The sequence below is a fragment of the Lepus europaeus genome, chromosome 8 (genome assembly GCF_033115175.1).
Source record: "Lepus europaeus isolate LE1 chromosome 8, mLepTim1.pri, whole genome shotgun sequence".
In the NCBI taxonomy this organism is placed as follows: domain Eukaryota; kingdom Metazoa; phylum Chordata; class Mammalia; order Lagomorpha; family Leporidae; genus Lepus; species Lepus europaeus.
This window is the reverse complement of record NC_084834.1, coordinates 30,065,244-30,092,394: the sequence shown is the minus strand read 5'-3', so window position 1 is coordinate 30,092,394 and position 27,151 is coordinate 30,065,244. Positions and strand designations below refer to the sequence as shown.

General features: G+C 44.1%; 1 protein-coding gene across 2 annotated transcripts in view; it reads left to right on the top strand.

The window, feature by feature from the left end:
- ARHGAP10 (Rho GTPase activating protein 10) overlaps positions 1-27,151 on the top strand; it is a 357,364-nt gene that overhangs the window by 156,326 nt on the left and 173,887 nt on the right. For both annotated transcript variants that reach the window (XM_062199520.1, XM_062199519.1), the window contains exons 8-10: positions 6,499-6,628; positions 10,994-11,100; positions 17,107-17,201. In XM_062199520.1, the coding sequence (XP_062055504.1) occupies positions 6,499-6,628; positions 10,994-11,100; positions 17,107-17,201 (332 nt within the window). The remainder of the gene's footprint in view (positions 1-6,498; positions 6,629-10,993; positions 11,101-17,106; positions 17,202-27,151) is intronic.

Genomic DNA, 27,151 nt, shown 5'->3' with positions numbered 1-27,151 from the left:
AAACTATCGGGCCCTTATGAAAAAAATGCTTGAAAGTTTCACCATGGAGACAGCCAAGCACGAAGCCCAGCAGGAGACCTGCTGAGCACCGGGCGCTGTGTGAGCACATGGGCGCACGGTGGGCCTCCCAGCTCCGTCGCAGGCCCTGCGGGAAGGCGTGCGGTGCGGCGGTCTCCTGGGCCTCAGCGGTGCTGTGCTTGCTGAAGGGAGACTGCACTCTGGCTCATACCATCCCGGAATCGTTTGAGAGACGCAGTTTGTAGATGGCAATGGCCGATTCTCTGGCCATGCGAGACCTGAAGATGGGCTATCATTTGGAGCGCTTCTCAAAATGAGCGGGTTGTTTTCCGTAACCTAGTAGGAAGTTCCTGGCCGACATCCATCCATCTCTTGTTGAGAAATGGGCAAACGCCAGTTCACCGACAAAGCTCTTCTTCCGCAGCCTCTGGAACTGGAGAGTTGTCGCCTGCACCCTCACCCTCTTGTCTGATTGTATTCTGCTCTCTCCCAGGCTGCAGGTGCAGCTCCCTCAGGTCGGGGCTGCTCTCGCTTTCCCCCTCATCTTCACTGAGAACCCGATGCAGGGCTCCTCTTTGCTTTTAGCGAGTCTTGCTCCTGCAGACTGCACCGCGCCATGGAAGCTCCTATCATTCATTCCTCTTCTGTGGGAGCTCGGTGATGCTGTAATTTACTTATTTCTTGGCCATTCATCTCCTTCGCTGATGATGTCAGCTTTTAGTATAATGAGGGGAGAATGTCAGGTATACACAACGACATATTGCTGGGAAAAAACACCCCTGTTACGTGTTGTTTTATGCTGTGGCTGTTGATGTATAGCGTTATAATTTATATAATTCAACTTTTTACTATTTTATTATAGCAAAAAATTAAGCAGCAAACCTATTTTCTGATTAGAAAAGGTAGGGTTATTTGAAGGCAAAAAAAAAACACCTGACTTTTTCTTCATCTGGTTGTAGCTTTTCTGCTGTAAGATGGCTGGGCTGTTTCTGAGAGGTTCAGTCCTCATCCATTTTCTATAATCCAGAGTAATGAATGGAAAGCAAGAGAGCAGCGAGATGGCTTTTAGAAAATAGATTTTCCAGAAGAATGGAAATTTTATCAGAATTAAAGGATATTTTAAAAAACTCACTTTGAGCTTTTGTGATCCCTTCCCCCAGAAGACGGTGGGGAAAGAGAGACCAGGATTCTTCCTGCAGGAAATAGAATAACAGATTCTTTGATTCACACAAGAGTCCTTAGAAGAATGGCTTAGCAGTGCTTAAGAAGGTGGGCAAATATTTTCCCTTTTGTTAGGAAATTATTATTACAGCTTTTCAATGGCTTAATTGTAATAAAACAATATAAAATGCCACCTAAATTTATTTTGTTGCAGGCTTGTTATTGCCTTATGTGCTTTCTATGGATTATATACATTTGTTCTTTATAAAAGTTCTATGATGGAGAGCTGGATTGGGGGTGGGGCGGCTGGGACTTGAGCCGGCGCCCTGTGGGATGCCGGCACTGCAAGTGGCAGCTTTGCCCGTTATGCCACAGTGCCAGCCCCGAGGAGGAACATTTTATGAATTTATTTATTTTGAGAGACATAAAGAGAGAGCTCCCATCTGCTAATTCACTCCCCAGATGTCCAGAGCAGCCCCTGGCTGGGGCCAAAATTGGGAACTCAGTCCAGGCCTCCATGTGGGTGACAGGTCCCCATTGGTTGGGCCATCACTGCTGCCTCCTGGGGTCGTCTTTGGTAGGGGGCTGAAGTCAGGAGCCAGAGTCGGGATCAAACTGAGATACTCTGGTGTGGAGTGTGGGTGTCTCGACCACTGCGGTAAACCCCTCCTCCCAGCATGAATAACTTCTGGTGTTCTAGAACACAGTAGGACAGTGGTTGACAACACTGAAATGGCTATTGCAAAATTAGTAGTGGAAGGCTGGTGCTGCCGCTCACTAGGCTAATCCTCCGCCTGTGGCGCCGGCACACCGGTTCTAGTCCTGGTCGGGGCGCCGGATTCTGTCCCGGTTGCTCCTCTTCCAGTCCAGCTCTCTGCTGTGGCCCGGGAGTGCAGTGGAGGTGGCCCAAGTCCTTGGTCCCTGCACTCGCATGGGAGATCAGGAGAGGCACCTGGCTCCTGGCTTCGGATAGGCGCAGTGCGCTGGCCACAGCGGCCATTGCAGGGTGAACCAACAGAAAAAGGGAAGACCTTTCTGTCTCTCTCTCTCACTGTCCACTCTGCCTGTCCAAAAAAAAAAAAAAAATTAGTAGCAGAGAAGATTTTGAATGTCCCTAACACAAAGAAATGACAAATATCTGAGGTGATGGGTATGCCAGTTACCCTGATCTGATCATCACACATTGTACACATACAAGTATTGAAATGCCACATAGTACCCAATAAACATACAACTACTCTGTCCATAAAAATATAAATTATGTTTAAAATATAAAAGATATTATATCTGAAAAAAATGTTCTACGATGTAGATTTTTGTCTTAAAGATTTATCTATTTATTGGAAATGCAGAGTTAGAGAGGAAGAGACAGAGATCTTCTATCTGCTGGTTCATTCCCCAAAGATGGGCTGCAGCCAGGAGCCCAGAACTCCATCTAGATCTCCCACATGGGTGCAGAGGCCCAAGCACTTGGGTCGTCCTCTGCTGCTTTTCCAGGAGCATTAGCAGGGAGCTGGATTGGACTAGCAGTGGAGCAGCTGGGCCCTGAACTGGTACTCTTATGCAATATTGGTGCCGCTTAACCAGCTGCACCACAATGTAAACTTTGTATTTTATTCCTGTTTCACAGGTGAGGAAAACTAGGCAGAGAGGAAAAATCACTTCCTGTAGTCCTTCTGCCCTCAGGGCAGGCCAGCACTGGAACTTGGGCAGACTCACTCGAGGGTCCCACTGGTTGGCTTGAGATTGAGTGCTGGGTGGCAGGTTGGTCACCTCTGATGTGTCTGGGGTTGGTAGACCCAGGCTGTAGGAGCAACCTCAGGAGGCTGTCCGTTTTCACTGCATTTTATCCCGTGTCACCTGGGCATCCAATTACTTGCAGGAGCTCCAATTTAGGCACTGATGGTTCCCCTCTGCGCACTTCCTCCTCTCACTGATTCTAACCTTCGTCCCTCTTTTCCCAGCCCCGTGAGGGTGTCCTGCAGGTGTTTAGAGGTGATTTTGTTTCTCCTGGGATCTGCCTGGCACTGCTCCTGTGTGCCCCGTCTGCATGGGGCACTAAACGGGGATAACTTGAATTGGAATGAGGGTGGTGTCGGTCTGTGGGCCCCAATCTGTCTGCAGCATCTCTTTCCAAGGTTCCTAAAGCCAGGCTGTGGTGGCCGCCTTTAGCCCCACCAGTGAGGTTATGGGCAAAGTGGCAGTGTCTTGTGAATTGTCCTTTGCCTCTATCTGGGAGGCTTTGCTTCTGAGTGAAGTTGAGTGTAAATGCCTCCTCCTTCCTCTCCAGTGCAGATTTAGCTTATAAAGCTTAACTGAGGGCTGGTTTGTGTTTCCTAAAGCATGTAGGGAAGGGATGGAGAGCAAGGCACCCTGGCATTTGGCTAGTGCTGGTTGGTGCCAGACAGAGACCTCCCTCATAAATTGTAGGAATCTGAGCCCTAGAAAGTGTTTTGCCAAGGGCCTCTCACCACCTAAGCACTCTGGTGTCACCCTATTGCAATATTGTAGTCAAACCTTTTTATATTTGGAGGGCAGCTTTATATGTTCCTGAAATTTACAATTGGGTACCCTGGGGTCTAGGTGTTCTTTGGATTTGTGTTCAGAATTTTCCTTTCTTTTCTTTTCTTTTCTTTTCTTTTCTTTTCTTTTCTTTTCTTTTCTTGTCTTTCTTGTCTTTTCTGTCTTTCTTTCACAGGCAGAGTTAGACAGTGAGAGAGAGAGAAAGAGAGAAAGGTCTTCCTTCTCCCCTCCCCTAAATGGCTGCCATGGCCGGTGCGCTGCACCGATCCAAAGCCAGGAGCCAGGTGCTTCTCCTGGTCTCCCATGCGGGTGCAGGGCCCAAGCACTTGGGCCATCCTCCACTGCCTTTCCGGGCCACAGCAGAGAACTGGACTGGAAGAGGAGCAACTGGGACAGAATCCGGAGCCCCAACTGGGACTAGAACCTGGAGTACTGGCGCCACAGGTGGAGGATTAGGCTAGTGAGCTGCGGCGCTGGCCCAGAATTTTCAAGAATGAAATTTTCACACCCTACGTACGATATAAAAAAAAAAGGGGGGTGGTGTTGCAGTTTGTTAAGCCGTCTGCAGTGTCGGCATCCCGCATCAGAGAGCTGCTTAGAGTCCAGGCTGCTCTGCTTCCGGCCCAGCTCCCTGCTAGTGCAACAAATGATGGTGAAAGTACCTGGGCCCCTGCCACCCACATGGGAGACCTGGATGGAGCTCTGGGCTTAGTCCAGCCTCGGCCATTGCGGTCATTCAGGGAATGAACCAGCAGCTAGAAGATCTCCATCTGTCTGTCACTCTGCCTTTCAAATAAAATAAATGAAGAAGTCTTACAAAGAACAGTTGAGCCTTTGGCTCCATTCCTACTTCAGGCACATAGGTGTGTGTGGAAGGAGGGCAGTGCAGCCGAGGAGGCGCTGCTTGGCCGGGATGTGGCAGGGCAGGCAGGGGGAGGGGTGCAGTGGTGCCGGCTGGGCGGGCAGCTGTGGCGTCTGTGAGAGTGGTTACATTGAGCAGAGGCGATTAAATGAGCGCAAGAGCAGATGGAGTAAAGATACCAGGAGCCGGGTTTCTCACTACTGGAGGAGAGATTGACACATGAGGAAAGGCGTAGGCTAGAAGGAACCCTGAAATATTCCAGGGGAATTGGGATTACTGGTGTGAGAATCAAGGGCTTTGCACCACGAGGGCCAGGAGGTGGGGACGCACGCATGTGTGCATTTCCCACGTCTGCTTGCCCGGAAGACTTAGAAGCAGTGGCACCACCCCAGCTGTGCACATGCTGTGCCCCCTCCGCCTAGAGGAGTGAGGACTCAGGAGATGTGGCTGACTTGCCTAGGACCGGGACAGGGAAAGTAGAAGATGAACCTGGGGTCCCTTATTGGGCCAGTAAATAAGGGCTTGCTCAAAAAGTTGAGGGACTTTGTCCAAAGGCGTTAAGAGTCAGCTTGAAGAGAATCGTGTGGGACAAATCCAGGGCAGTTTGAATATTAGCATAAATGAGTCCTGGCTGTAGCTCACTAGGTTAGATGAGGCATGAGTGTGATGGCATCTCTACATACGTGGCATGCACCTGCCTCTGCATATGTGTCTACGTATAGATTCTATACATGGGAAGAAGAGGGGTGGGGAGGGGTCTCAGGTGAGGAAGGAGGGGCATCAAATCACTGCAATCAGTGTAAAGATGGGGTGCTGGAGCCCTGGAGGTGGCATGGGAGGTGGGAAGGAGCAGGAAGTTCCTCCCAACAGATGAGTTCTGCCCTTGGCATAGCCTTGCGCTTCCTTCAGATACACAGACAGCAGCTTCTTTGGCTCTCAGCTTGTGTTTAAACCTCTGCAGATGGATTTTCCCTTTGACAATCTACATTTATCAGACTCTTCAGCCCCTAGGGGGAAAAAATAGAGCACGCCGCCGTTTTTCTGCTCTTAGAACCCTTGCTCACCCTTCTTGTTAGAGGGAGGAGGGAGGACAGATTTCAATAGTAATTTTCTATCTCGGCTCCTGCTCGGTTGCGCATCAGCAGTTTTGCGGTATTAACACAATTATTTCTGAGTGTGGAGGGGAGAAACGTCCAGAAACTCAGCAGTGCTGACTCAACACATTTGCCATGGTGACTTTTTTGTCCCTTCACCTTGTGGCTGCCGTAGCTGTGTGGCGGCTTGACAGAGTGGCAGACCAAGCCTCCTGGGTTTTGGGAATGGTAGTTTGTCCCTTCAGATATCAAAGATCAAAGATAGTATTTTTAGGTGAGATTTTTTTTTTCCCCTCCTTGCTTTTTCAGGGAGGAGATAGATACTACTGCCGTGACTTGTTAGTGTGCAAAGGAGAGTGGATCTTTTTAAATTTTTTCTTTCAGATTCTGTGATTAGGCAGAATTGCTAGGACAGTGGCATAGACGTGAGTTACTCTGGTTGTCGCTGACCTACCCCCCAACCCCCAGAAAATAAAAAATATTTCCAGGAAGATAATTTAGTAACTTTTCTTTCTTAATCTCTCAGATTTAATAATAGTATGAGACCTGCAGGCAGGAATTTTTATGTTAACTAGTTAAATTATTTGTGGTGTCAGGAAGATTTCGAAGTACAAATCTTCTATTATCTTTTCTTGTTCTGTTGGCTATTTTACTATTGCTTTGTTTTGTCGCTGATCATGAATCTGCATAAGGAGACACCCTGACAAGAACCCAGGGTGTTGTGAGAATCTTAACTGAAAAAAGAGTTGCAAGTTTGATTATAGTTACCCAGAGACCTTAAGACGTGAGTGGAAGGACGTACACGAGAAGGGGACATTCATACGTGTTTCTGCATTTCAGACCCGGAATCGATTTGAAGGAACAAGGTCGGAAGTGGAGGAGCTGATGAACAAAATCAGACAGAATCCCAAAGACCACAAGCGAGCAAGTCAGTTTACAGCGGAAGGCTACCTGTATGTACAGGAGAAAAGTGAGTGTCCCCTGCTCTTCTTAATTTCTAAGCACCTGAACAGAACCTTTCTTCGATTAACAGTACTCGTATCTGTTTAAGGGTGTCCTGTGCCGCTTTTCGATACCTGTGTGTAGCGTGTACTGATCAGATCAGGGTGATTGACGTTTCTCCCGCCTTGTCATTCTTTGTGACTGGAGCATGACAGCTCCTTTCTCTCTTTGCTCAGAAAATGCAAGTTGTTGTGACCTGTGTCACACGAAGGACTTCTTCCTTCTGGGTAATTTGGCATTAACCTCCCTCTCTCCTCCCCTGCCCATCCACCCCCAGCCTCTGGCAGTTATCTTCTCCTCAGATTGACCTTTAAGATTTATTTATTTACTTGAGAGGCAGAGTTACAGAGAGAGAGAGAGAGAGAGAGAGAGAGAGAGAGAGAGAGAGGGAGGTCCTCCATCTGCTGGTTCACTCCTCAAATGGCTGCAATGGCCAGAACTGGGCCGATTAGAAGCCAGGAGCTGGGAGCCTCTTCTGGGTCTCCTAAGGGGCTACAGGAGTCCAAGCAGTTGGGCCATCTTCAGCTGCTTTCCCAGGCCATAGCAGAGAGCTGGATTGGAAGAGGAGCAGCCGGGACTTGAACCGGTGCCCATATGGGATTCTCAAGCCACAGGTGGAGGCTTAGCCCACTATGCTACTGCACTGGCCCCCAGATTGGCCTTTTTTTTTCTTTTTCTTTTTAAACCTTGTGCATATGAAGGAGAATGTGATATTTGCCCTTCCGTATCTGGCTTACTTAACATGACGTCTTCCTGTTCCCATTTTGCTGTGAATGGTACAGTTGGTTCTTCTTATGGCTGAATGTTATTCCACTGTGTATGTGTAAACATACCTCATTTTCCTTATTCCTCTGTTGATGGACACCTTAACTGAGCCCACATCTTGGCTTTTGTGAACCGTGCTGCAGTGAACATGGTGGTGCAGATTTCTCTCTCTCTCTCTCTCTGTTGTGCTCACCCTCTTTTAAAGATTTATTTATCTGAAAGGCGAAGAGACAGAGGGGAAGAGAGAGAGATCTTTTATCCTTTGATTCACTTCCCAAATAGCTGTATGCCTGGGCCTGGGTCAGGCTGAAGCCAGGGACCAAGGACTCCCATCTGCCTCTCCCACATAGGTGGCAGGGGCCATCCTCTGCTGCCTTGTGCGGGCACGTTAGCAGGGTGCTGGATCGGAAGTGGAGTGGCCAGGACTGGAAGCAGTGCTCAGATACAAGATGCTGGCATTGCACGCAGCAGCTTAGCCACTGTGCCATGATGCCCGCCCCTCAGATAGCCCTGTCATACAGTGATATCACGTCTTTTGGGCATATACCCAGTAGTGGGATGGCTGGATCATATGGCAGTTCTATTTCTAGTTGTTGAAGGAGTCTCCATACTGTTTGCCACAGTAGCTGTCCAAATTTATGTTGCCACCCACGGTGTATGAGTTCCTCTTTCCCAGCGTCCTTGCTAGCTTCTGTTACTTTTTGCCTTTTTGCCTCCTCTGACTGCAGTTACTGTGATGTGCCGGGAAGTGATTGCTAACTCTGCATGCCCGTTGCTAGCCCGGAAGGGGTGTTTTGCACGTAGGGGAGAAGGCATTCCTAAGTTGCGGAGGGCTCTGAGATGAGCGCCAGTTGCTGTGCCCTGCCCCGTTGTGTCCTGCTGGGGAGTGCTGCGAATGTCGAGCTGTTCTTGGTGGTGCTCTTTCCCCTCCCCCTGGCTCCCCAGCACCTTGGTCTGCACGTTCGCACCTCAGGGCACCTGCCTCTGTGCACGCCAGGCTGAGAGTTTGTTCTGATTGTAAACTGATCAGGAGGATTGCACATGGCTGTGACACAGCCTCCCTGCGTAGCATGCTGGCTCATGTCACAGCTGCCGTCCTAGTGGCCGTGCAGAGCACCGGGTGTCCCTGTTGTGAGAACCGAGGACCCAGTCTCCTTGAACGTCGTGCGTGTGTGGTCTAGTGCAAGAGCCCAGCTCTTCAGGTCGACTTGGTCGCCGGCGGGACCCAGCTGCCAGTTAGCAGAAAGGGCGAGAATGGGCAGTGCCCGTCTTTCCGTTTTCCTCCCTTTCACTGTGCTTGAGTAGCTTTGCTGCTTCCCTTGCATTTGTTCAGTGTGGCTGATGGACAGGACGGTCAGGCTGAGCAGGTCAACGGTGGAGGGAACCCCAGGACCAGTCCACAGTGTCTGTGCCTGGCAGTTGCAGTTACTGTTTCTGTTTGATCTGCAAGGTCGGAGTCTTCCCTCCTCCTACAGAACCGTCACTTTCATGGCAGAACTCTGAATTGTCTTCACACTTTATGTTCTTATTCCCAGTTTTGAACATCGAATGTCAAAGAACTGCATTAAAATTCGGCGTAGAGTCATCAGAATGTTGGCATTCTTTGCATTATGTACCCATGTGAAAATCACGGGAGAACTTAATTTTGAGATTTACAACTGAAAAAAGAAGTTTTGTTTTTATTTATTTGAAAGGCAGTGAGACAGACCAGAGCGAGGGAGAGACAGAGACAGACTTCGACCTCTGGCTCAGTTCCCAAATGACTGCAACAGCCAGGGCTGGGCTGGGCTGAGGCTGGAAGCAGGGCATTCAATTCTGTGTGGGTGGCAGGGACCCAAGTCCTTGAGCCCTTACCTGCTGCCTCCCAGGGTGTGCATTAACAGGAAGCTGGAGTTGGAAGCAGAGCTGGGACTTGAACCCAGGCACTCCAGTGTGGGCTGTGGGTGTCTCAATCCATTTTTTAATTGCCGCATCAAATGCCCACTCCTATAACTCTTACTTAGTAACTTACTGGCTTTAAGAGAAATTGGGCTGAAACCAGACTTGGGAGAAGGCAACCAAAACAATGGTGGCAAAACTCTTCTCTCATTTACTGGATGCCAGGCCTTGTGGTAAACTCTGTATATAACTTGTCTCCTATTAATTCCTAAAACAACACTATGAAGTGTAAAGAGGTATTATTCTCCATTTATCAATGATGAAATGGGGGTGTCAGGGTTAAATGCTGTTCCCTAAATCAACAAAACAACTAAGTGCAGAGTTGTGTGTCTGAGACACTGGGCATCCTCTGCTGTGAGTTGCCTGGGGCTTGGACAGGAGTCCAAGCCTCTCAGAGCCATGGGAGTAAGAGCAGGTGTGTATAAGGAGCAGATGGGAGCTTAATTAGTGGGAAGACCTTGATCTTTGGGGCCACAGATATGATCTAAGGCTTTGGCTTTGCTATGTCTCAGGCATTTGGTTTAAACTTCAGTTTCTTTACATTAAAAAGATGTTAGCATCCCCTTGTCAAGGTCTATCTTGTTGTAGCATTTGGGATAACTATATGGTAGTTTGTGAACATGGAACAAGCACTAGTTATTTATAACACACATCACAGCAGTTCCCAAATTCTGGCCTTTGGACTAATGGTGGTCTGAGGTGAAATTTCTTGTGGTTGTGTAACCCCTCGTATCTCCTGCCCACTACCAACATACAATAATGAGTTTTTCCTAAAGCTAAATGCTTCCTTTTTAAATGCATTCTTTCTTCCCCATGGAGTTTGTCCTTTTTGACTTCTTGGGTATAGAAGTTTTTATGTGTATGAAATCAGGGTGAGCACAGAGGCTAATTGCTTTTTTTATGTTACTAAAGCCTGGAGAGAGGACAACTTGTTAAACTATGTTGAGCCTAGCCTGGGCTTCACTGCTGGTGCTGGGCACCCCTGGCTTAGGTGGCTGTCCTTCCAAAGGCTGCATGGTGGTAACGCTGACTCGGCAAAGTGAAGTGGGGATTCTGAGAAAGTTCTGGTGCCTGCATGGACAGCTCACCACTGCTGAGCCCTGCGTTTTGTTTTCCTCACACTTCATCCATACAGCTTCGCTCAGCTGTCATCTGTGAGGGTAGGTACTAGGGGTAGCCCTAGAGGGGATTTCTAGACCAGGTGCTTTTTCTCAGTACTGGGATTCTGCAGTAGCATCATTTTGAGTGGCCAGAATTGAATCGTAAATCATCACAGAGGTTGAATGGAACTGTTGAAACCCTTGTGAGCTCTTAACACCTAGAAACAAACAAGAACTGGAGCATATGCTTAAAAGATTTTCGGGTGGGAGATAACTTTTTCTACGAAGGGAAAAGTGCCTGGCTCAGTCCCTGCTGCCTTGCTGTGATCCCTTGGAGTCTGGTCTCTGTGGGCTTTCTCACAGCCTCTGGTGCTCCCCTCTAGCAGAGCCAGCGGTGCTGCTGGTTTGTTTATGGAGCTGTGTTGGTTGCTGCTTATTGGGCTTCTCCTCCTTAGTAATATGTTGGTGGCTCTGATTATCTGCTTATGTATGAGGAAGAATACCAAGGTCTGTTTTTTTTTTTGTTGAAGGGCCTGCTCCATTTGGTTCCAGTTGGGTCAAACACTACTGCATGTATCGGAAAGCTGCCAGGAAGTTCAACATGATCCCATTTGAGCACAGATCTGGGGGGAAACTTGTGAGTATTTGCTTTTCTGCTTTTTATTCTATGTGAGGGGCAGTGTATGAAGGCGTTGTTGGTGTGGGTTATACAGGCTGTGAAACTTTGTTTCATGTGTAAAATTATTAAAATACACTATATAAAATTACCTTTGGGCTATGTGTATTTAGTGTTTACGAAATATAAATGAATTTAGACTTGGGTTTCATCCCCAAGATATGCACATACAAGTAGTTCAAAAATCTGAAAATATCCAAATTGTTAGACACTTCTGATCCCAAGCATATTGGGTAAAGGATACGCAAGCTGTATTTTAAATGTTTATATATTTAAAATGATAGATGCTTTTTTTTTTTGGATTAAAATTTGTTTCCTTTTGTTTCTCAATAACATAGGCCGGATAACAGAATAATTCCTGTGTTTTATGAATTCTATGCATGGATCTTCACAGTTGAATTTTTTGGAAGAGGATAGTAAAATCCTTTTTGTCATTGTTAGTGAAGTATAATACCTACAATAAGCTTTTTTGACTTAGGCTCAGTATTTCCACAGAATATCTAAGTTGTACATGTACGAGCCTTAAAATTTTACAGTGATCAATAATAAATTCTATTGTTGATGAGTTAGATTTACAAAGTTATTACTTACTTAGTGCCCATTAACTTTACCATTTCTTCCAGAGAAATAAACAGCAAAGCAAAGTAAAAAAAGAAGAGGAAGACCTTAGGCGTTTGCTTTGTAGGAAACATGATCTGCATATATGTTTTAAACAGAAGCTCTGTCTCTGATAATCGATGATCGGGGAAAAAGTCCTACATGCTTGTATTGAAAATAGTTTGCAACATTTTTTTTAATGGAAACTTTGTTTACTGTGACTAATATATGGAGACCTCAGCATTTTCCAAGATTTTATTTATTAATTTGAACGTTGGAGTTACATAGAGGAAGAGGCAGAGGGAGCAAGAGAGGTCTTCCTTTTGCTGGTTCACTCTCCAAATGACCAGGAGCTTCATCCAGATCTCCCACGTGGGTGCAGGGGCCCAAGCACTTGGGCCATCTTCTGCTTTCCCAAGTGTGTTAGCAAGGAGCTGGATGGGGAGTGGAACAGCTGGGTCTCAAACCGGCACCCATACGGGATGCTGGTGTGCCAGGCGGCAGCTTTACCTACTGCACCACAGCGCTGGCCCCTGTAACACTTTTTAAGAAAGCAGATTAATTCTTCATTTTATGTGTGGATTGGTATAGCTTTGCTGTTAATTCTGTGTCAGTGAGTGGAGAGTTTTTTATAGGTGAACACAGAATTCACTTCACTTCTGTTTACATATGATAGTACTTCAGAAAGTTCATGTATGATGCAATTAAAATACAACTTTATTTTGATGCAGAAACTTTTTGGAAATCCATGTGTGTAAGGGATCTTCAAAGAGTTCATGTATTATGTTGAGGCCAACAACTAATATCATACTGAATGGGGAAAGTTGAAGCTCTTCCTCTCTAAGATCCGGATATAAAATAAGGATGCCCAGTTTCACTGCTTTTGTTCAACATAGTGCTGGAAGTCCAAGCCAGAGAAGGAAAAAAAAAAAAAAAAGAATTAAATGGGATCCATTGGAGAGCAGGAAGTCAGGTTGTCATTGTTGGCAGATGACATGATACATGTAGAAGATTCCCAAAGACTCTTCAGCAAACTATTAGAGCTAATAAATGAATTCAGAAAAATTATAAGTTACATAGCCAATATATGAAACTTGGTTGTTACCCTCCAGTACTGAATTATCTGAACAATGAAGAAAGCAATATTTCAATAGCCACAAAGAAAATCACGTAGGAATAAATTTAGCCAAAGAGGTAAAAGAGCTCTGCAAGAAAAACTCTAAAACATTGATGAAAGAAATTGAAGAGGACATGAAGAAATGGAACGGCATCCCATGTTCATGGATTAGAGGGATCATGATTGCTAGAATGCTCATGCTGTCCAAAGCAATTTACACATTCAGTGCAGTTACTATCAAAATACCAGCCAGCAATAGTTTTCACAAATCTAGAAAAAACTACTAAAATCTGTGTGAAACCACAAAGACCCTGAATAGCTAAAAAAAATCTTGAGGAAAAAGAACAAAGCAGGAGCAGGAAGCATTATACTATAGAATTTTAGGATACATTCTTTTTTAAAAATATTTTTTATTTAAGTTATACAAGTTTCATGTATTTTACATGTACAGATTTAGGAACAGAGTGACACTCCCCCACCCTCCAACTCCTGCTCACGCTCCAACCTTTCTTCTCCCTCTAGCATTCCCATTAATTTTTACAAAGATGTATTTTCAGTCAACTTTCTACTCATGAGGTTAACCCTATACAAAGTAAAGAGTCAACAAAGAGTATGAAGAACAAAACACCATTCCTCAGCAGAAGGGACAAGGGCTCTAAACACTCACTGAATCTCAAAATGTCCATTTCACTTCCATACATTGCATTTTAGGTACTCGAGTAGTTATCCCAGATCAGGGAGAGCATTTGAAACAGCATTTCTCATCACAAATACAGACATAAAAGCCGGTGGAATGCAGTAAAGACCCTAGAAGTAAACTCACCTATGACCAATTGACCTCTTTTGGAATTACTGAGAATGCACATTGGGAAAGGGCAGTCTTTTCACTAAATGGTGCTGGGAAAACTAGGTAACCAAGAAGAATAAAGCTGGGTTCTGTCTCTTACCATGAACAAAAAACCAGTCAAAATGAATATGGGACTAACGGTAAGATCCAAAAATGGGTGGATGATGTCTGATGCATGGATTGTTTAAGACCTGTAAAATCATTTGGTCTGGGCCTGCCAAGGCAAACATCGCAATAATTCAATAATAATTCAATCTATAGTAAGCTAGTTTTTTCATTTTTAAAGATTTAGTTATTTATTTTAAATGCAGAGTTACAGAGAGGCAAAGAGAGAGAGAGAGATAGGTAGATCTTCCATCCACTTGTTACTCCCCAAGTGGCTGCAGTGGCTGGAGCTGGGCCAGTCCAAAGCCAGGAGCTTCTTCCGGGTCTCCCACAGGAGTGCAGGGGCCCAAGGACTTGGGCCATCTTCCACTGCTTTCCCAGGCCATAGTAAAGAGCTGGATAGGAATTGGAGCAGCCAGGACTTGAACCGATGCCCACATGGGATGCCAGCACTGCAGGCAGTGGCTTTACCCACTCTTCCATAGCACCTGCCCTATGCTAGTTCTGAAGTTGATAATTTTATATGGCCTGTGAATGATGTTATAAATATCCAGATAGCCTCTGGCAGAATAAAGGTTCTCCACCCCTGATTTCAAACTACTAGAAGAAAACATAGGGGAGATGCTTCACGACGTTGGAATGGACACAGATTTTGATTTTCTTCCTCCTTTTTTTGGATCAAACCCCAAAGCACAAAACAAAACAAAAAAATATATATATACAAATGGAATTATATCAAAATTAGGAGCTCTTACATAAAACAAGGAAACAGTGAACATAGTGAAGAGACAAAATACAGAACGGCAGAAAACATTTCCAAGTTATAATCTGACAAGGAGTTAACAACCAGATTATATAAGGAACTCAACAGCAGTAAAACAAATATCCCCTTAAAAATTTGCCAGTAGATATAAGCAGACATTTCTCCAAAGAAGACATACAAATGACCAACAGATATGTGAAAAAATACTCAAAATCACTAATCACCAGGGAAGTGCAGATCTAAAAACCGTGAGGAGATGGAACTCCACTTTGCTTAGAATGGCTAGTCTCGCTGGTGCTGCGGCTCAGTAGGCTAATCCTCTGGCTGCGGCGCTGGCACACTGGGTTCTAGTCCCAGTCAGGGCACCGGATTCTGTCCCGGTTGCTCCTCTTCCAGGCCAGCTCTTTGCTGTGGCCTGGGAGTGCAGTGGAGGATGGCCCAAGTGCTTGGGCCCTGCACCCGCATGGGAGATCAGGAGAAGCACCTGGCTCCAGGCTTCGGATCAGTGCGGTGCGCCGGCTGTGGTGGCCATTGGGGGTTGAACCAATGAAAAAAGGAAGACCTTTCTCTCTGTCGCTCTCTCACTGTCTACTCTGCCTGTCACCAAAAAAAAAAAAAAAAAAAAAAGAATGGCTAGTCTCAAAACAGACACATGATGACCAGTGCTGGTGAGGATGTAGCGAAGGGGAAACCCTTGCAAACTGTTGGTGGGAATGTAAATTAAGCACAGCCATTGTAGAAAACGGCATGAGGTTTCTCAAGAAACTAAAAACAGAACTACCATGTGATTTAGCAGTCCCACTCCTGGGTGTATGTGCAAGGGAGATGAAATCATCTGTTGAATGGATATTGACACTCGCACGTGTGTTGTAGAACTGCTCACACACAACAGCCAGAAATGAAAGCTATCTAGGTTGATGAATGGATAAAGAACGTGGTACATGTACACCATGGAACACTACTCAGCCATAAAAAAGGGTGAAATCTTGTCATTTGTAGCAATTCGGATGGTTCCGGGGGTCATTGTGTTAAGGGAAGTAAACCAACCACAGAAACACAAGCACTTCAATCTCACTCATAAGTGAGAGCTGACAAGTGCTGACCACAAAGAATAGAGCAGTGGTTATGAGAGGTTGGGCAGAGTAGGAGGGAGGGAGGGGTAGGGAGAAGGCGAGTAGTGGGTACTAAGTTACAGTTAGATGGGGTGAGAAGGTGTGGTGTTCTGTTGCATACTAGAATTACTGTTGATAAAGATAACATACTGTGTATTTCACAAAAAAAGAAGAAAGGATTTTGGATGTTTTCACTAAAAAGAAAATAAAAATTAAATATCTTTTAAAAAAAGTGTTCAGTATTTGAGAAGATAGATATGCTTACAGTGATGGGACATTACACAATGAATCCGTGTGTAGGAACATCACATGGTGGCACATAGATGATTTTTATGTGTCAGGTAAACGAAATAAAACAGTGCTTATTGTGAAAAAACCACGCGTGAGTTTCAGGGTCATTTTGCACCATGATAAACTATTTGAATTCTTTTTTTCCTCAAATACTTTGAAGTAAACTCACATTTCTTCCTGAAAAATACATTTTGTAAAAGCACGTTTATGTGATAATGAAGTAGCCATGGCAAATGAGATCACTAGAGAAGGGCGGGAGGGGGGACACCACTCCTGGTGGCCGATGGGCTTACACCTGAGCATGAGGCTGGTTTGGGTTTCCCATCAGTGCTGATCCGAGGCCTAGGGAGTTTCTGCTTGGTGATTTCGTATTTTAACCGTCAAAGGATTAACTGTGGTATTTTGAATAATATATATATTTGAATGTTTAATATTGTTTGGAGAGCCTTGTATTCCAGACAAGGTAAAATGTTCTAGAAATGTGTAGTGAGACTTCTTGTATTTCTCTTTACTGAGCACTGTATTCCTGCACTTTCTCTGTCTCCTGCCCTGTAGTTAGTGCTCTTAGAGAGGATGGTGGCCCAGGGTAGAATGCTACCATATTTACAGAAATAAGTCAAGATAAATTCAGGTGATTCATTTAGGGAACAGAGTTGGGTGCATCTGCTGTGAGACCATCCCTGTCCCAGAGCTACATCCCTCAGTGTACTTGTAGGTTGATCTCTATGGAATTGTCAGTTTGATGGTCCCAGATGGTCAGATAGTGGCCATAACTTGTATAGTAATGCAATAGGAAGCCAAAATAATTTTCATTCTTAAAGGAGAGTCGGTTGAGAGAATAACAAATATTTTAGCTACTGGTGCTGCTTTTGTTCATCTGCCTTTTAAATGAGCATTTCTGAGGTCTGGCTTCATAGTGCTATGATCAGAGCGAGATCTTGAAAACCTTAAGAACAGGAAGATGACAACAAAAAGTGGTTACGATTTTAGGTTTTAAATAGTTTCAAAGAGAGTGGGGTAAAGGGAAAGTATTTAACATCTTGAACTTTGGAGTCCCCATTCTCCAAGGAGGTTGGGTCGGTGTGTACATGCCTACTCTGCAGGTCCTGAGAGCATCTGCAATGCTTCTTTGCAGGGCGATGGAGAGGTGTTCTTTGTGAAAGAGTGCACCAAGAGGCATACCGACTCCATCGACAGACGGTTCTGTTTTGACATAGAAGCTGCTGACCGGTAAGTTACTGGAATGAATGGACATCATGAGAGAGTCATTTCTAAAAATGATTTTTAAGTAAAAATAGAGATTGGTTGCATCTGTGATTTCCATGGCTTGGAAGAATGTTATTTTGTTGTATTTCAATGCTGTGCATTCATTCTAAGATGTTTCATACTCGTTGCCATGTTTGGCTGTGGAGTGATAAATAGATTCGTCTTGGCTGAAGTTTGAAGTCATTCTAACCAGTGTGAACACTTAAAAGAATAACCTTGGAGTGTTTGTTGATCCAAGCCTGATTTGTTGTGCAAATTGAACAGTGAGTGAGAGTGAGGAAGGGAATGGCAATGGCAAAGCACATAGGGTTAGTGGTAGCTGCTAAGGCACAAGAGTGTATTCATTTTCATGTGGAAGTCTTCAGTGCATATACCTAAGGCATAGAGGGTCCTTGGCAAATTCTGCCTGTTTAATCAAAGACCAGGTACTCTTTTCTTGTGTGATTTCCAGTTGCTTAGTTATTTGTGTCTGAGAGGAGGAAACAAAAGAAGAAAGAAGTTCATCGTCTTGGCAGTTGTCTGGCATCAGTTTCTACGTCTTTCAGCAACACAAAGGAGAATCACAGAGCTCGGAGGACATGTCCTTTTTAATCACTGGTGGCACAGTGCTTCCCTGCCAGGTCTGAATTGCCAGCAGAGGATTTGAGATAAAGCTGTTCATGTCTGCATAGTAAAAACTTATGAGATTAAAAACAAAAAAGTTCAGGCCAGATCAGAATTCAGGGATAAAAAATGATTACTGTTGTTGCTTTCCCTTATGATATGGCTGAGTGTATGGGGTACTGTGGGAGGGAAGATCATGCTTTACTTCCCAGTAAATGAACTGAAGGCCAGGTACACCAACATGCCCTCGAGCATCGTGAGAAAATGACGCAGCTCTGAAAGGGAGAGTGAAATAATCATTTTCTCAAAGCATGCGAAAAAGTGACAGAGAATGTCAGCACCAAAGAGATTACATTTCAAGCCTGTAAGAATTTGTTCAGAAACTTTAAGAGGTTCAGCATGTCTATCAACCAGTGACTGGATAAAGAAATTGTGTGTGTGTGTGTGTATCTGTGTGCCTGTGTGTTTAACTATGGAATACTACTCAGCTGTAAAAAAGGAATGGAATCCTGTCTTTTGCAACAAAATGGATGCAACTGGAAACTTGGTGAAATAAGCCAGTCTCAAAAAGACCAATACTATATGTTTTCCCTGGTCTGTGGTAACTAATAGAGTACCAAAAATGTAATGTATAGAAGTGAAATTGACACTTTGAGAATCGATGATTGAGTACAGCCCTTGTCTGTACTGTTGAGGAAGTGTCTTTTCCTTCATACTATTTGTTGAACTCTTTACTTGCTGCAGGGTTATTGTATGAGGATAAAGTAACCTGAAAGTACATCATTGTCAAATTAAGAGAGGGAAAAGGAGAGAAAGGAGGAGCAAGCCTGGGAGTGTGGATGGGAGGTGTTACTGTCTTCCTAAACCTGAATATATGACATACATGAAATTTGTTTACCTTAAATAAAAGGTTTAGCACATATAACTTGTGTATGTACACATGTGCACACCCCCACAGCAGCATTTATCAAGTGCTTTCTCAGCACCAGTCTGTTTTCACTGATTGTACATTTTATCTCCTTAATCCTCACCACACCTGTATCAGGTGGAGATGATCCTTTCCATTTAATGATCAAGAAGTGAGACATTCCACTGCTTGTATGTGACGGAGCTGAGATTTGAACCCTTGCCTCCTGCCTCTGGATTCCAAGCTCTTGGCCATTGTGCCATGGCCTTGGGGTCTTTGATGAGGATGTTTTCTAAATAAGTGACAGGAGTGGGTCAGCACAGTTGCTTACTAAGAAATGCGGTAAATGGGGTTGATTCTGATTTGTTTGGGAAGCAAGGTGCTTCTAGTACTTCCACATAGTTTTAATGCAATTGGTATTATTTCTCCCTAATCCCATATTAGCTCTGAGACCTTGATTATGCCAGATTTTTTCATTAAATGATCTTGCTATGATTGTAACCCTTCTCTGCCCCTCACGAATATTGATGAGGGATTTCTATGGAGTTATTTTTATACATAAAGGATAATACTTCGTAAGGAGATTCTTAGAACTGTAGAAGAATGTATTTTGCCATTAAGTTGAATTACAAAAATTTATTTGAAAGACACTGAGACAGATCTTCCATCCACTGTTTCATTCTTGGGTGCCCACAACAGCCAGTCTGGGCTGGAGTATGGAACATGGGCCTTCCTTGTGCATAGCAAGGACTCAAGAACTTCAGCCATCAACTGCTGCCTCCCAGAGAATGCATTAGTGGGAAACAAATCAGAAGTGGAGCTGAGACTTGAACCCAGGCACTGTAATAGGGGATGTGGGTCTCGAGCCATGCTTAACCATTGCACCTACGCCTGCCCTCGGGGAGGAATTGAGAGGTGATCCGTTCTAGAGGTTTTTAGAGTACTTTGTCATGAGACGTTTCTTTCCAGTGAGATCTTACAGCTCTTTATATTTCAGAAAGAGGAAGAAAAAGAGTTCCCTTACTCAGGACAGGGAGAGGGCCTGGATCCCTACCCTTTCAGTTTACATTTTTCTTGCAGAAATCACCAATTTACTTCTATTCCGACTCAGAACTCCTTTGTAGGACTTTGTGACAAGGTATCTAATGTAGTCTGCATGGTTGAAGAAATGCCGGCGGAGAACCCAACATCTCGGTTGATAACTGAGGAATTATCTGGAATTAGCTAGAATTCTCTTCTTCTAGGTGGAATGACTGGCAAATGTGGAGGCCTAGAGTTGGGAGAGGGCATGACCTTGAGTTCCCCAGAGAGACCTAGCATCATGGTGCAAAGACCCAGGGAAAGTGGGCGAGGAGCTTTGAGATGAGAGCAAGGTCTTGAACCTGAGGTTTTCAAGTGTAATACGTTAAATGGCTTTATGCATGGCCATGAATGTGTTTTTCAAAGCTCACTCTGGCAGAGTACACAAAGATTTGGAAGTGGTCAGAGTGGCTAAGAGTAAGTAATTTCATGGAAGATGTGGGGTCTGTGGATCTGTGTGAGAGCAGTGGAAATGGAGCTAGGGCATTAGTGGGAGGGAGATTTTTAGAGAGCAACTTGATGTTGCAGTGTAGCATGAGGGGGTTTCTGAGTTGAGCAACTAGATGGTGCCCTTCACTAAGATGAGAGAGTAGGAGGAGCGAGGTGTGTGTGAGGGTGGATGATGAACTCATACTTGGCCGTGTTGGGTTGGACAGCTCCGGGTCCTTGGAAGGAGAAACCCAGCTGGAATTTGGTCCCTGGGCTTGGCAGCGGCCTCAGTGTTGGACTTTGTCTTTCCCCTTCTGCCTCATAAAACTTGCCCATCCCTCGACTTCTATGTCTGAACCATTGAGGTTCTCTTTAGGTCTCTTGGGCCTCCCCATCCCAGCAGCTGTTCCGGAAGCCTTGTCATTTCTGTAGCTGTCTTTTCTCTTTGCCTGTCTGTGCGCACAGTTTCCGCATCAACGTGTCTCTACTCTTTTTCTTACCCTTTTCTGCAATTTGGAACTGCTTTTGCAATCTCTGGCTTCTTGTGTAGGATATCTGCAATTCTAGTCTTCGTGCCATTCTTGCTCTTTGGAGTATTGCATTACATGACCCTTTTAACCCTTTGCTTCTTAACTCCTTGCTGTCCCCTCCTTCAGTCGTCTTGGTTTTTCCCACACCCCAGCTGTTCCTCTGATCATTCCTTGACCTTGTCATGACAGGGAAGTACTATCCGTTTGTAATCTCAATTGCAAGACTTTGTTTCAGACACCATCATTGTCCTTCCATGCGCACTATTTTATTTTCTAGTAAGGACTCAGCTTCTCCAGTGAGGACCCATGATCCATTGAGCCTGTGGTCTCTCAGACCCCTGTACTCGATCTTCCCTCCATAACTAGTCCCCGTCTCATGCTCAGTCATTTTAGTTGCTCAATTTTTAATTCCCTCAACTCCATCGCTCTTTGCCTTCTTGATTATACTTGTTGTGTGGTCGGCTTCCGTTCTGCCTTCTGTCTTCCTTGAGATAGAGGCTGTGCCGTCCTCACTGGGGTCACTTCACATTCAGCACCATGACCGTCCAGTAGGCCGTTAATCCTAACCACGAATCAGTCTGCGTTTCTTAGTTCATTCTCCAGTTGATGAATGATTTTATACTTTCCTCTCCCTTCTGGCTTCCGATCCTGGTCCACTTCTCTGATGACTTTACATGTCCTCTGCGGGTGTGAACGTAGAAGCCGTAACAGGAGCTCTCCCACTGCCGCACAGACCCACCTCCATCCTCAGTGCTCAGACACTCGGAGTTTGATCCTATATCACTGTTTTTTCTTTTTTTTTTTTTAATGCTCCATTGCCATTTCCTTGTTTCTAGATCCCCTGATGTTGGCGTTCTGTGGAGCTCAGTCCTTGACTCTTTTCCCGTTCACACTCCCTTATGATCTTTTCCTACTTCATGACTTTCAGTGTCATCTCTGTCATACTCTGTTATCTCTACCTGGTTGTCTTCTCTGGGCTTCAGTGTCTTTGATCCACATGCGTACACAGTATTGCTTCTGGGATGTCTGATAGGCCTTCCAGACAGCACAGTTGTAGGGGATATTGGTTGGTTTTTGTGAATTTTCCAAAAATTCTTGGGAGGTATGTTCTCTTTATGAAATCTGTCATTTTGTTTAAGTACATAAATTTAACCTAATTTTTTTTCAAATGTAATATATGTGTGCTATGTTAACTTTTCCTAAAGCTCTGGGGTTAGCTTGGATAAATACTTTCATTTATTCACGAAGAAAATACTGAAAATATGTTTTCTTCATGAATTGGAGTCTTCAGGATAAAGCTACCTTTTTTTTTTCCCCCTTTAAGCAACGCTTACAGATTTGAGTTTCTTCATCTCTAAACAGAGAAACATTTATTTGGTTTGCTTTTATCAGTGGGTAGTGTCTGCGAGTTGAGGGCTAGCTGTCTTTTTTTCCCCCACCCCCAACTTGTCAATGAGTTGCAGTTGGCTGCCCATTTGGGGAACAAAAATAATGGGGAAGGGATGACTATACTGTGAGGTCTCTAATTCTGGGACGTCTGAGTCATTGTTTAGTGAAGAGTTTGAATGAGATAGGCTCTTGTCTATTTCCCTGATCTTGGCAAAGTAGACTACTAGGAATTATAAGCAGTTTGTTTCTTGTTTATTAGATTATACATTCCATGTTGGTAGGAATTCAGTGTTACTTAGTATTACTTGGTTCTGAAATACAGATGTAATGTGTTATATAGGTGGACATCCACCAAACTGTTGCTGGATTACATGAAATTGAGCTGTCGCTCAGAAGTGACAGAACTGGGATTAGATTCAATCAAGCAGCTGTCAGTCACCCATCCTCCTCTGTGCCACAGCGTGAGCTCCAGTGTTTCCACTGTGCTTAAAGTAAAATCCACACAGCCCGTCTTGAGGTCTGTGGGTGTTATGAGAGCATTTCTAATGGAGTTTTTCCAGAGTTCCTCTTGGATACCTTCATATCACAGCTTCACAGTTGGTGGTGTATGTTTAATATAAATGTATTTTGCCACATTTCCAAGTATCCATTTTCCTAAATCTCTTTGGAAGAGCAGTCCAGGTAGTATGTGGCAGCAGGTGAGCCTTAATAAGTTGCACAGTGGATCTGGGCTTGCAGTTGATCCGAGTGGATATAAACCGAGAACTTGCCTTTCATTGCGGCATTAGTTCAGATTGCGTTTGGTGGCATGTAACAGACAGTGTCGAAGCCAGGTGGCCTAAACAATGTCCAAGTTCGTTTCTTTCTTATGTCTGGGAAGGTCAGAGGCAGCCAGTAAGGCTGGATAGGGTGCTTCTCTATGTTAGCTCCTGCTTCTTCTTAGGCTGGCTGGCTTTCCCTGATGTCTCAGGTCCAAGCTGCCTGCTCCCTTTTATCATAAAACACTGCCCCTGTGCTCACGAACTGCTGTGCTGAGTACAGTTACCTGGTTATACCTGGTCGCAAGGGAGACTTGTGAGTCCTGAAATTGGGAAATTGCTCTCTTTGGTATTCAGACATCCATGTGCCCTTCTAGTCCTAGGGGACTCCGTCAGTGAGAACAAAGTGGAAAAGGCTGATGGGAGGGAGAGGCCAACCAGCCATGATGGCTTTGATTATCAGTGGTTAAGTAGATGGGTGCTTTTTTCCCTCCATCAATTCACTGAAAGTTTTCTTTAACTTTATTGCCCTGCCAGAGAGTTAGTATCTAAGAACATGTGTGAAGAACATCATGCAAATTCTGAAAACGGGACCTGTGCAATGGGAGAGAATGCTTTTAAATTGTGTTATCTGATAAGGGACATGTTTCCAGAATATATAAAGCACTTTTATAACTCAATAATAAAAAGACAAAATTTTAAAAATAAGCAAAGGATATCTCTCAAGAGAATGTCAACAAGTGGTTATTAAACTCATGAAAAGATGCCTCATTATTATGCATTAGGGAAATGCAAATCAAAACCATCGTAAAAATGCACAGATGAAAAATCAGACAATAATAAGTGTTGGCGAGGATGTGTAAAAATTGGAACCTTCATACACCCAGGGTGGGGATTTAAAATGTTACAGTTGCTTTGGAAAGTGCTTTAATAGTTCTTAGAAAGTATGAAATATGACTTAGAAATTCTGCTCTTAGGTATATGTTCAAGAGTAATGAACACATATGTCTATACAAAAATGTGAACAAGCGGCTTCTTACAGGTGTTACTCATAATAACCAAAAAGTAGCAACAGCCTATCAGTTGATGAATGGATAAATAAAATGTGCAATGAATGAATTAGCAATAACAAGGAAGAACTAGTCCATGCTACAATGTGCACAGACTTTGGGAATATTGTGTTAAGTGAAAGAAGCTGGTCCTAAAAGAGCATGTTGAACTTCTTATGTGATTCCATATTTATGAAATGTCCAAAAAGAGGCAAATCTACTTAGAATAAATTAGTGGTTGTCAAGGTTTGGAGGAAAATGGGGGATGACTCCTAATTAGCTACAAGTGTGGTTTTTTTTTTTTTTTTTTTTTGCCCTTTCCCCAGGGGTGACAGGAGTGTTCTAAAATTAATTTTGGTGATGGTTACACAAGTCTGTGACTATCCTAAGTTGTTGAAATGTGGACCTTAAGTGGGTAAATTTTATGGTGTGATTTATATCAGAGTAAACCTTTAACAAAGGGAACACTGTACAAATAAATACTGTAACTAAAATAAGGCCTTAAATGACTATAAACATTCCCTTCTACTTCACGCCAGCTGCATTTCAAATACCAGCAACTGTCAAATGCTCTTGTCACTTGTGTTTGGTTGAAGAACTAGGAATTTGTCTACTTGTTTTCTGTAGGGCCAGCTGTAGTCTGTCCGAGATGTAGCTTTTTTTCTTTCCCTCCCTGCTGCAACAGCTTTGTTACATAACCTGCTTTTTGCTTTATTGGCATGCTTGCCACATGCCACATTGTGCTGTGACCCCCTCCCCACGATTGCTTGATAAATAATTACCATTCTGTGAGGTTCTCCCACACATCACATTCAGGCATTGCTTAAAGAAAATGCTTCCCATTTTGCTTTCATTAATCTGACATTTCAAAATTTATATTTAGTTTGATTTTTTCCTACTTCTGGCATATCACTCTTGATGGCAAGATGCTTCTTTTATAATTTGTCCATTTATATTTTCATGGTGTGATGATTGGAGACGGAAGGCACCTGTGTGTTGGTTTCTGCGGCACCAAGCACTGAGGGTGCTTTTACATTAGGAACTTGAGCCCCTACTAGGCGTCCCCAAAACATTTATGAAAAATGCATATAGTGAAAACACTAAAACATAGTTCAAATTCATTTTAAAAACCCACTGTGCACAGATTTAAAAAAAAAAATCCCTTTTTTTTTGCATCAAGATAAATGCTTATTTGAGAAACAGAGAACAAGAGTGAGAACAAGTGGGAGGGAGATGGAGAAATATCTTCTGTCTGTTGGTTCACTCCTCAAATGCTTGCAACTATCCAGGCTGGGCTAGAGCTGGGAGCTAGGAGCGCAGTCCTCTTCTACTTACTTGAGCCATCACTGCTGCTTTCCCGGGTCTGCATTAGTGGGAGGCTTGAGTCAGGGTCTGGGGCTTGAAGCTGGGCACTCTTAACTGCTAGGCTAAACACCAACTCCCAACATTTCTTTTTCTTTTTTAATTTGAAAGAGAGAAGAGGGGGGAGAGAGAGAGAAAGAAAGAAAAAGCTTGTGTGTGTGCTCCTATCTGCTGGTTCACTCACCAGGTGTCTGAAACTGCTGGGGCTTTGAAGCCAGAAGCTGGGACTTTGATCCAGGGCCCCCATGCAGGTGGTAGGGGCTGCATCACTGCTGCCTCCCAGGCTATGCACTAGTGGGAAGCTGGGATTGGTAGCGGAAGTGGGACTGGAACCTAGGCACTCACTTGTGGGATGGGTGTCTTAACCTCTAGGTCAAAAGCCTATCTCCCAGCCTATCTTTTAATTACATTTTCTCTATGAGCCTTTTGAAGTACCTTCGCATGTGTGTAGTACTGTACTATTTCTCATGGTAAGAGAGTGAGAGCGTGTTGCTTGAAGAAGCCCATGAAGTTAGACTGAGTAACAATATTCACCCAACACTTTAGCTGTAGTAATATTTGTAAATATTTGATGGTGCATTTCTTCTAGGCACCTAAACAATTGTTGACTGAGGCTGAGGTTGCAAGAGTAAGCCAGATGTGAAGAGGTCTGGTCTTGAGAGAACTCAGAGTAGGAAGACTGACAAAGAACAGGCAGTTCAGAGCTCTAAGGTTGCCATGGGAGTGGAGAAGCATCGAGGGGTGGGGCTGGCTGGAAAAGCTTGCTAGAGAAAGTGGTGACTAGAGAGAGAGAGCACCTGGGAAGCTGAAGGGAAAGGAAACCCAAAGCAAAAAGGAATTGCAGGAAGCCTTGAGAAAGTGTTGAGATAGTCCTTTCGATTGGGTCTCACCTGTGGGTGATTGTGCTACCCACGGACATTTGGCAATAGATTGTCCCGTGGGGGCATTGTGTAGGGGTGTGGGTTAGAGGAGGAGGGGTAGTTGCTGCTGCCATCTAATGGGTAGTAGGCAGCTGCATGTGCGGCTACACCTTCTGCCTTGCCCAGGCTGACCCACAGCTACGCGCCTGGTACAAAATGGTGGTGCCACTGTTGAGAAGTTCTGTGTTAAACTGTTTGGTAAGATAAAGACTCCAATACATTTTTGGATTTGCATTCAGTGGAATTGTTTTGTTTTAGTTCATGTGAATACACATGCTTATTTCAATGAAAAAATATAACTAGCTTAATTTGGTTATAGTGTAGGTCGTGAAGGAAAGCTGGCACAAAAGGGGGCCATGTGACTATTCCTTTGGGGACAGTGAGTTCAAGACTTCTAATAAGATTCCAGTGGGGAGAGAATAGGCTAGGAAGTTATTTTTTACATAATTTAATTGGAATTGGTAGAATATGATTTGGGTAGAATTAGAAACAGTATTTTTTGTATAAAGATTGCTGTGATTTTTATGAACCATAAGATTTTGCCCTAAAGATGACACTGTTGATAATGATGCATTGAAAGTCACATTGATATTGGTTCCCACAGTTAAATGAAGCCCGAGTATGTATGTGTTAAGTATTACTTTCTTGGTGACACATAAAAAGTGTGCAAATTTATAGGGTACGATGAGCTGGAACCTTTCAAAATCTTCTGCAGTATATTATCATTATCTGTCGTCACCCTGCCATGCAGTAGAACATCAAAGCTTACTTTTCCTATCAGCTTAGTACCCATTGATCAAGGTTTCTTCACTCTTCCTTTTCCTCTGCGATCCCCAGCCTCTGGTATCAACCATTCTGTTCTCATCTTCAATGAGATCAACTTTCTA